The 12,113-nt window shown below is 31.5% G+C and overlaps 1 protein-coding gene across 1 annotated transcript; it reads right to left on the bottom strand.

Annotated features, from left to right (window-relative positions):
- Positions 1–6,896: 6,896 nt before the first annotated feature.
- LOC140975907 (uncharacterized) lies at positions 6,897–8,057 on the bottom strand. Its single transcript, XM_073439838.1, has one exon. It carries the CDS (start codon positions 7,960–7,962, stop codon positions 7,180–7,182), a length of 783 nt encoding a protein of 260 aa, XP_073295939.1. The 5' UTR covers positions 7,963–8,057; the 3' UTR covers positions 6,897–7,179.
- Positions 8,058–12,113: the final 4,056 nt, after the last annotated feature.

Genomic DNA, 12,113 nt, shown 5'->3' with positions numbered 1-12,113 from the left:
TTTTACCAATGAACTTTTTTTAACATAAAATTCAGTAGGAAAAAAATCATGACTACGCTTTGCGTATATGTGTTCATTCTATTCTCAGCACGTAGCCGCCATGCTATTCAATTCACGAATTCAAAGGGTAAATACATTAAATATACTCGTATGAAATTTCTCAAGCATGTTTCTATTTTACACATGCAACTAGTTAATTCCGTTGATCATTAAATTAAAATAATCTTGATATATATATATATGTACCTAGAGTCGTCAAAATAATGGGTTGGATACGTCGGGACGACCTTCCTCATCTCACCAAATGGCGGATTATAAAATGAATGTTTCGTTAGCATGTTTTGACAACTCTACTTGTTCTTATATTTAGTTTTCGAGAAAACGAGTTTAAGTGAGATTTATGAGTAAATCACAAGAATTTGACCATAAATGCAAATACTGGTCCATCTAAAGTCGATCGTATTAAGGGCGTTTAAAGCCCGATAACACGACTTCTTTTGGGTTTTAGTATTAAAATTACAGTAATTTCATAAATGATTTAATAAATAAAATATTAAATGTGACATCTGCTTCTTCCTACATAGTAACTATATTTTACTTTGTTTCATAAGATAAACCAAAATAGGAGAAATGCTATTAAATTTTCTTTTTGTTCTACGAGAAATAAAACTACTTTTGTATATCCAATAACACAATCAGTAGTTTAAAATATAATATACTCAATTCACAAAAACATATTTCCATCAAAACACGTGTCGTATCGGTATCATGCCGAGGACCTTGTCGAGGTAAGACAAGTGTCAAGTATCAACTGGTGAACCGACATCCTAGTTATCCTCAATACATAATCCTGCAATACATGAGCTATGTGAGTTTATAAACTCAGCAAATTGGGTTTTGTACGTATCAATATGGAAAGAAAGGGCATACTATTCAATTCGTGTTCAAACTCTGAATTATTTGAAATATAGTGCTTTTATATCGTGAAAACCATGGTCAAGTTATATGATATTCATAAGCTATTGTGGTTGATCATATACTACTGTATTCATATACTATTGTGGTTGATCATACGATCCATGTCAGTAATCATTATTTACCAATAAATTCGGTAAGTTTCAATCTTTCAGGTATTAACGACCCATGTTACGTCACCAACATGATCATTTTATCATATAACTTGCTTTAATTTCTATAGCATATCATTTACTTGCAAGATTCATTTCTATCAATACATAATAATGACAATTGTATTATAAATCATTAAAGAAATGCATAATACAAATACATATATCTTCAAATAGCATAAATCCTTTGAAAACTACGAAGAAATTCATATTATTCTCATATATTACATCAAAGAATAAGGCCAACTTAATCTCAAAACTTAAGAACACTTGTCGGAGTAATTTTTCTTGATTCTAAGTTGTCAAAATTATACTAACATCAATTAACATCATCATTTCAATGTAACTCCTAACAATTACTCCTACTGTATGGTTTACATAGCATGAACTTATGAATTAATATTGAAAGAAAACTTACAACTCTAAGTTGAAAATTCCATGCATGTAGAACTCGAATATAACTTCAAATAGAGGTAAAGATGAATGTGTTGGGGACGATTTGAGGATGAAATATGAAGAACCCTAATTTTTCTCCCTATTTTTAGTGTATGGGAAATGAATAATGATATAAATCCTGAAGCCCACGCGTCTTAATTCAAAATTTCACAAATGAGGCGTCGGGGTGGGAATTTTCAGCCGTTGGACGTGCACTTTGTTTTTGAAGGGCACTGGGCCTTTTCAGGCGCTGGGGCGCATCCTGCTCGGCCTTGCACTTGATTTTCTTGCCTAGGAGCGCTAGGGCGGTCAATTTTGGTCGTTGGGGCAACCCTCCCTCGAAATTTCAAGTCTTTTATTCTTTTTAGGCTTTTTAAATTATTCTAATATCAATTGTTTTCCTTTATTTCTTATCACATTCATTAGTCACTATCTATACCTCCTCAAACATGTTCTCAACATTCATTTCCACGATCACCAACCTCCGTCACTCACTTGTAGAGATAACCGGACATTAACAACGCAATGCAATTATGAATTTAGTTTTGGATATATTATATTTCAGAATGATTGAATTTTTGAGTATCTTGTATATATCTTTGAGAAATTGAAATTTTATGAATTTAGTTTTGGATATATTATATTTTTATGTTAATTTCATTGATGTTTGATTATAAATAACTAAATTTATATTAATTTTTTTGGTGCTAACTTTATATTTGGAGTTTTGATTTAATTTTGGATTTGTCTAAAATATCTCACATCCTATCAATCTAACTACATGATTTTATTATATATTTTATTTTATCTCATATCATTTCAATTTCAAAAATTTACAACTTTTATTTTCAAATTAAAAAAATAATTATTTCTTTATTTTATTACATAGGACACGAACACAAGCATCGTATATGTAAGGATCCGCTAGTATAACATAAAATAAACACAAAAACTCACGTCAGATCGTCGCATAAAAACGTGCTCTAAAATAAAAAAAACTAGTAAAAAATACAAGATTGTGAAGAGATTGTTAAAAGAAACCTTCTGTTTGATTTATTTATTTAATATGACGGTCATAACCTTCTATTAATAAACTACCCTAAATCCATATTGGTCAATCGATGTTCTATTTGGTTTATCATGAACTAATTTTCTCATTCTGGAAGGGATAAAATTAATAACATTTCATTTTAATTGGTCAAAACCTTGATCTTTGTACAATAATTGATATTTAATATTTTTAATCCAATTTTCGTCGGAATATTGATATGGAACGTCGCTAACATGACACTCGGTATTGCTGACACTTGAGGCTAAAATTGTGAAGTTCATCGAAAATCAGATTAATAAATGTGCAAAAAACAAACTCAATTTATTGCATTAATGCTAAATTTTTTTGGCAAATATACATGATAAGTATATACTCCTATACCTAGGGTGGAAAAAAATACCAAATTTTCGGTATACCAAAGTTACGGTACCGAAAAATACCGAATTTATCGAAATTTTTGGTATACCGAAATTTTCGGTACGGTATGGTACCGATACGAAATTTTCGGTATGATAACGGTATGTAATTTGAAATTTTCGGTATATACCGAAATACCGAAATAATATATATAAATTAAAAAATTTTTTTGTATAAAACGATATATATATGGATACTGTCTCAAAATAAAGAATTTAACTTCTGTTTGGACTCATCATGTTGGAATAGTCCAAATCAAAGTTCAGTGAAGCAACTCCACTCATTGTTGAGAATTTAAACTGTTGAGAATTCTTATCTTTATAGCCTAACCTTACAGCTAGCTAGAGGACTGGATGCTGATTCTCGACTTATTAAAAAGCTGACAGGCTTCAGAAATCACAGGAGCTCAGACATTGTTACAAAGATAGCGTATGAAGAAGTCGCACATATTCCGGTTGAATTTTATTGGTGTTTATTGATGTCTTGGATCTCCAGACACATGTTGCGTTGATATTTATTGTCTTTATGGATTTGTTTTGTATATATCTTTCCTGGTCTCTTTGACTGTCTTGAGGGATTTGTTAAGTATTGATAATCATTGACCTTGAAATTACAAAAGAATGAATTTTTTATATATATTTTCGGTATGACGGTATTTTACCGATACCGTACCGACTTTTCGGTATGCCGACTTTCGGTATACCAAAAAGTCGGTAATGTGACGGTATCATTTTTCTCATACCGACATTTTTTGTACGGTATATGGTATCCGAAATTTCAATACGATATACCGTACCGACCACCTCTACTTGTACCTACTTTAATTTCATATTGCTATGATCAAGCGATCCACTTCACCTATTTTTAAAGTGAAATTTTGAATATAAATGTTAATTTTTCAGAATTTTTCAATAATATGACATATATAAAATTTAATTTTAAACTTTAGTTTTATGATAATTTTAAAAATGTTCAATATTATTATTATTAAATATATATATATATATACACACACAATAAGTATAGCTAATAATAATTATAAATATGAATTACTATAAAGATAATAATAATTATTATGGTTCTTGAAATTAATTTAAATGATATATTATATAAGGGTATGTTTGAGATATGATATAATATATTTGAGATATGATAAAATTAATAAAAATAATTTTGTTTTATTCAAATAATACATTTTCATATAAGTTGGGGTACCCTAATTTTAAAAAACAATTTTTAGTCTATCAAACAACTTATTTTGACTATTCTTTTTTTTTTAGAAAAAAAATTTATCAATTTTTTTAATAACTTATAAACTCTTAAACAACTTATAAATTTTTTGATACTCCAAACACCCCGTAAGTTGTTTTTTGACTAAAAATTTTATTGAGGAATAATTTTATTATGATCAAATTGGATAGTCAATATATACCTCATTCAAATGTTGGATCTCGGTTTTCTCGTGTCCAAACGCAGCGGAAGTTTTAAAATTTTTATTTATTTTGAAAATCAAAATATATTTGGACACTCGTATGATTTTTAATTAAACATACATAGTATGTTTAAAACTTTTACCTTTGGTGATTAAATCACTTGACTCCAACTAATCCGGTGTTGACGGATCTAGCTATTGATGAATCCCTATGAACTTTCTTCAATGACTCATTTCTTCTAATCAGGTCCATGACTAGATGATTTATTTATCTTCCAATTTGCACTAGAAAAATGGAAGAAGTTTTACGTTGGAGATTAAAACGAAAGGGCTCAACCTCTTTTAATTGGGATGACCGAAATATTATGGAGGAAGGAGGCTGAATTTTCGAAAATTTCAGCTTGTGTATATACTACTAGGGTTATGGTTTGATTATCCTATTTATAATTAAGTCATGACCTTAATCCACATGAAATAATACATAGGCCTTTTAATTAACATTAATGGGCTTGATTAATTAATTGAGCTAGTCTAACTAGTTTATTTAATTAATCAAAGTCCATTAAGAAATTTAATTATTTAGTATGTTGGACTTGTACTCCTACAATCTCATTAAACATACTTCCCACCAATTTTAATTTAATATTTAATATACCCAACTTTTGAGTTTAATAAATTAAATTAAATATAAATTCAACATTTGAATTTATTACATAAATTGTAAATTCAACTCCTTGAATTTTATAACCTCCAAAATTTAATTATCATAAATTCAACTCCTTGAATTTACTATATCATAACATAAATTCAACATCTTGAATTTATTCTCTCAACGGGAACAAACGATCCAGTGCTTGTGTGACCCTCAATGGTTCAGGGATACAGTTAGCCGTGGGTTCACAACTCTTTGTGATTCAGAATAACATTTATTCTTATTCGGGCTTACCCTAGTTAGCCCCATTTTTTTCATCAATACCTTGATCAAGAATGTCGGAACTCATTTCTGATTGCACCCATCGGATCATGGTAAGAGCGTCTAGTAGCATCGCCACATGATCCCCTAGGTATCACTGATAATGCCTACAAGAACCACTCGATTATGATTAACGTACAGTACGGTCCCTTCATCTCATATATCACGATCGAATCTGCAACCATTGGTTCATCGAGGATAGCATAATAATTCGATAACTATGTGATAACTATAAATAGTGGCATCGCATGTACGGTTGGAGAACTCCTTCTCTAACGTACATCTCATACTCTGGCCAGAGATTCCATGCACTATTATTTTATCAGATCACATAGGATATCCACACCCGCAGGTGAGCGGTGAATCCCCGACTACAATGCACCGGCTCTTATATGTGTCGCAACTGTACCCAACCTCGCCACCTGATGACTCTCCTGGAGCCGGTAAACGAGTCAAAGCACAACCCTAGCATATAGAGTCTCAGTGTTGTCCCGGGTCGTAAGGACTAATGGTGTACAATCATAACCATGGACTTATCCTCTCGATGAATGATAACCACTTGGAAAATACGAGGGAGGGTTGTTCGGTATAATCATCACATGACTACACATCTGCATGTTTGGACATCTCTATGCCCTTACCAAGAAACGCAGTACACAACATCACAAATGCTAGTCTCGAGCTCAAGCGACCTTTATCCATGTTTTAGGAGGCTGAATCGACTAAGAACGAATTTAAATCATACAGTGTTTACAAATGAGTTTCAACATCGAATTATGATTCATTTGTATTAAAGTATAATCAAGGTCTTTACCTATGTTTGATAAGATGAGTATACAGATAAAGAAATAACAAACCATGAAATAATGAATTATATTAAAATAAAGATTGTTTATTACAACTGAGTCAATAAAATCCCTAGCCAACAGTTGGCTTGCAGGGCATCTACTCTAACATCAAATACATAAAATCAGATAGTAACTTGAACTCAATCCATAAAATCACACATAATTCATAAAACAGAAAAATATGATTTTAGTAACGTAAGTCGACCTATTTTGTATATTAATCATTAAACTTGTCAAAATTTGATTTTTATCCAGCAATTTAGACAAGTTACATGACGAAAACCCAAAACAAGTTATGCAACTTGACATGATTAAAACCCAAAACTCGAATTCTTTCCTTCATAAAATATCCAACATTTTAGCTCTAAAATCATAAGCAAGAAAATTGAAACCAAATTTTTGAATAAAAAGATATGAACTTCACTGAACTTTTGTTCCGATTTCAAGAGAATACCAACATTGACATAAAAAGAACACAAATTTTGAGCAGATCACACGTATTTCATGAAGAGCGTTGAAGTTGAACATGAACATTGATTTCATACATAATGTGCGCGCAAAGAACAAGTCAAATATATGGATTCATTCAATGCAATTAATCAAATCAAAATACTCAAAATCAAACAGCTAAAAATAAAATAAAATAATAACAAGAACAAGTATGCATGCACAAAACCAGAAAAAACAAGACCAGAACTAGGAAGATCTAACACCAGAAATGATCTACTCTTGCCTCGGTTTTTCGCAAACATTCGAACAAACTTATTAACACAAATCGAGCAAAAGTATTTACATTTCGAGCCTCTCAAGATTCCAAATTTTACAAAAAAAAAAAAAAAACTTGAGAAAATGAAGAACTTAGGAGCATCAATGTTCACTATTCGCAATATTCTTCGTTATTTGGCAGATTTATTGATTACACTTGTTGGATAAGTTGGAACACCAATATCATTATTATCCTTATTCGCAATATTCTTCGTTATTTCACTCGATTTCCTATCGAAATCCTTCCTCCTCGCGTTTCTTGAGGGTGGTGACGAACCTGTGACTCCAGGGATCAAATACCATCCGATCGAAGCGCACAATATCGCGAAAGATCGTCCAAAGATAGCCAGAAAGACCAAAATCAAGACCACCATCATTGGGAAAGAGCAAAAAGGTTGTCTCAAGTTTTCAACCTTAAAACTCTCGCTACATGTGAGGCATGACTTTTTCTTCTGCGTTTGTTTTTCATCGGGTACCTGATTAATCTTCTCTTGATGAACTTTTTCGGATCCTATCGCGGAATGACTCCTGCGTATTCCGACCGGATTATTTACAGTAGTAATGACCGGTTTCTTGGCGAGGTTTGTAGGGTTAGCTTCTTCTTTTCTTTCCTTAACCCTCACCACTATCGGCTTTATTTTATCCGAGTCGTTAGAGTAGACAAACTGCACGAAGGAGATCGCTTCGGAACCCATCCGTGCGTAGATCATCTGTCGCTTCTCGTCAAGTTCGGACAAAAGGGCGTAGAATTTGTCCAATCCTCGGTTTGCATAAGGGTTCTTCGTGGTGTAATTCTTGCCGATTCTGCAGAAACTCAAGCTCTTTTTCGTCGTTTTCTTCGGTGCCGGATACGAACTGATTACTCTATCATCTTCATCTTGATGACTGAAGCTTGCACTACCACAGATGAACATCTGGTTTTTAACGTGTCTAATTTTGATTTGGTTCCTTTCTATGATGTTTTTGGATCGATGGGCTATTTATTTTTTCTAGAGTTGAATGGATTAAATCGAAGAAAATGAGAGCCAAGCAGTCAATGTCATTTATATATATAATTTATGTAAACTAAAGTATTACTAGTGTGAAACTCTTGGAGAAACTTCCAAGTTTATCAAAAAAAAAAATTTCTAAAATAAATCCCTTTCGATAATATACTTATTTTTATGAAATATGAATTATTGTGAAAAATAAATATTTATTATAATATAATTAAAAGTTGAATGAACATTTAGTANGTTTTATATTAAATTTATATGTTTCGTATACAAATGAAAAGCATGCTTCTAGATGGACAAATATTAATATTCGTGATGGGTTAATTATTTGAAGGATATGATCAAGAAAATTGGCAAGCTGTAGTGGGTCAAGTCTTTGCCGAGGAACAAAATTCCTCAGAAGCTTCTATTTATTCACATTAATTAATTATATATATATGCATATGTATATATATTTTTGGATTTAAGGGTTGAATTCTAGAACGATGGTTTCGTTAGCTAAATGCACTTTTTTTTTATGGGGATGGATATGTAGTTACTACAATTTGGTGTGAATTATGTAAACCTTCGTACTAACATAATATCTTGCAAATCATTAGTTTATAGTTGGGAAAACCTTACGTGACATGCTCGTCTAATAAAACGTTGGAATGAGAAATCGAAGTCACGACTAATATTGAACAAGCATTCACCTACTCCATCATGATATGAATAATTATATCATATATACAGGGTTTGCAAAATTATGATGCATCGTACTATATAATCATCGGTTCATAGGAGATGGGCTTGGTATTTTTTTGGATCGGAACAAAGTTTAAAGGGATTGAATAAATTCTATTAAAATAATTTCTAAAATCGAACTTGCTTTAACTACTTTTTAGATTGTTAAGGCACTTTCTTCTAACAGCTAGAATTTTCTAGACCACTCAACGTGAATAAGTACGAAAATGATCCGATTATACTAGTAATATATTAAATATTCAAATCAAGCAGCAGTTAACACAAGAGTTAGATATGCAAATAGACAATATAAAGTGTGTAAGGTAAATAAGACATAATTTATGGATGTTCGGATATGAATATTCCTGTGTCACGCCTTCTTCCATTTAGAAATGAATTCTCTAAAAGAATTTGGTTTTAAAACACTTTTGTAACAACCCACTTCGAAAAAAACTTTGCCTAAATTGAAACTTCTAATTATCACGCAACAACTTCTGGCTGTTTAAAAACCCTCAGTTCACCATAAACTAATACAAACACCATCGGTTAGCTTTGCAGCTTGAGTTAGTAAGGTAGCACAAAATGATCATGTAATGTCTTAAGTAGATATCATAATTTGTTGATTTAGTAATGTGAGATTATTAAATAATTAACGATTTTTAAAGAATGAAATATGACATATCTTGGTCATAAGAAGTCCAAATGATTTGAAATTTCGAGATGACGTAGAAAACTTAAAAATATAGAAGTTTCATGCATGTTTTGAGTTTTGGAAAATTTGATCGTTTGACTAGTCTAAAGGGATATACCAGTGTTGAAAATGTTAAATATGATATATTATATTGTATTGTATTATTTAATATAATATAATTAATATAATATTTAAAAAAAAGAGAGAGAAATTTTGAAAGTTGAGTAGGTGAAAGAAGATAAATTCACTCGACAGATAAGAACAGATAGGTGAGAGAAGAAATAGAAATAGGGTTTTGATATTTTCTTTTCAATTTTGCTACTTATCAGTTCATCCAATCAACGAACCGACTTCAGTTCTGGATTCTTTGACACGAGGTCTTTGATTTGAGGTATAAATTTTATAGTTTTGGTGATATTTGAAATTCGTCGATTTCTGTAATAAATCTGATAAATTGTTAAATCATACAGAAATTGAAGATTGTTAAGTAGTGTATGATTTTAACGATGAAGAAAAGATAATAGTGGTTTTATTTTGAATTATTCTCAGTTTATTATAATGAGGGATTTTAATCGATGGATTGAAATTGGGGAGATGTTTATGAGTTGTTATTAATTCTAATTATATATTCGGAGTCTATGAAGTATAGCCTATCTGTTGATATGAAATTGTTGTAGTTTAGTGGGTGTTTTATATAGCCTATTAATTGAAGTTAATTTATTAGACTGTATTTGATTTTAGTATTGAAAACTAAATACACTCGAATATTAATTGTTGAACGATGAAGATGTATAATCGATTTTTATATTTTGTTGAATAATTGTTGTTAGACTATTTGATGTTGTATATTGAGGCTGTTATGATTTTGTTGATACGGTGACAATGATCTGATAATTGTTGTTGAATTATTTATATACATCACAAGCCTCAGGATCAAAAAAATAGACAGATTATATAGTTGACGTACAAGCATATGTTGTTATTGTTTAGTATTGATCAATACTATTGTGTTGAACGATCGTAATTCACCGAAGATGGGTGGTTTGATATTATATTTACTTTTGATCATTGTTGATATTGTTGGTTTTCGTTTATTGGGAGACGTATTTTTGATGTTGTTCGATCAACGATATTACTATCGCCGGAGTAGAGGTGCGACGTATCGTTGATGTTGTTCGATCGACGATATTGTTGTCGTTGGAGTAGGGGTGCGGCGTATTGTTGATGTTGTTTAATCGACGATATTGCTATTGTCGGAGCTGGGGTGCAACGTATCGTTAATGTTGTTGTTGCAATAGTATGAGAATGATGTCGTTGATGGTTTGATTGTCTAGAAACATCAAAGGGAGTATTTCTGTTATGATTTCAGTTATATTTTATGTTATTAATATAATTGTTATATGATGATTATAGTATATGCTCAAACTTTGAGGGCTGTTTCTGTTGGACAGGTTATAGGACTAGTGCTGAGACATGTTAGAGATGAAGGACTAGGTGTGTCTATTCAAAGAAGTCATGTAGTTGATAGTAGATAGAGACAGTATAGCTTATTGTTGTATTTGAGTTATGTGTCTGTATTTATTATATTGTATTTGCTACACTGATGTAGATAGTGTGATGATTGCACTATTTTGTCATATATACATTTTATTTTTACTTCGTTGAATAGAAAATTTTCACGAATATGACATCAAATGTTGTATGATTAAGTGGCGAGGTTTGGGACGCCACAGATCCTTAGAAGATCTGATATAATCTGATAAGTGTGTGCTAAGTTGAGCATCTTGAGATTTGATCGAATAAGAGTGCTCGAGATCTTGTAATATTGCAGATTGAAGTACATGTAGTTAAGTTGATTAGATATTATTCTGTTTTTCTCGACTTCTGAATCTGCATATTTATAGTTGAAAAACTCCAATACTCGAAAATTATTTTCGACGATCATTAATACTATCTCCTGATATAATGAATGTGGGGACCCGGACGCTAATCATATTCTTAATCATCATTGGGACAATTTAATCAATGATAATAAACAGGGTCTAAATTTTTTTTTTTTTTTTGAAAATACAAAGCGGAAACGTAATGTAATTCAATCTGAAATACATATTAAACATAAACATACAAATCTTGTAGTGTTTATAATAATTCAACTAGGTCCAACTACATATCAGTGATGAATCCTAATTTACTTCTGAGCCCGGATCTCCACGCTAACCAGTCCTGTCTCGTTCTCTTCCTGACCCTGATCCTGTCCCACCTGTTGTCATGCACACATACAAACAAGACAACAGCCGGATAACTCCGGTGAGAATTACATTCCCAGTATAAACCAAGTATACATGCAGTCATATAAACAATATAAAAGCATGCATCAGATATACATAACATGTATCTCAATCAACACATGAATTAATATCAACTATCAATCATACTCTAAACAAGTACCAAAATCAGGAACATAATTCAATATCAAATAAGGAATCACACTCTGTGACTCTCAGACTCAAACTCGACTCATTTCTAATCTAGGGATCCCGATTTGAATAAGAACGCAACAGGTCTCCCACCTACTGTCCCGATCGTGGTGGCGGTACGTTCTTATTACGGACTTTGGTCCTGTCTATATCGAATGTCTGTGCCAGGAGTTGCTCTA

The sequence above is a fragment of the Primulina huaijiensis genome, chromosome 4 (assembly GCF_012295235.1).
Source record: "Primulina huaijiensis isolate GDHJ02 chromosome 4, ASM1229523v2, whole genome shotgun sequence".
NCBI classification, from domain to species: Eukaryota; Viridiplantae; Streptophyta; class Magnoliopsida; order Lamiales; family Gesneriaceae; genus Primulina; species Primulina huaijiensis.
This window is presented reverse-complemented; position numbering and strand designations above follow the sequence as displayed.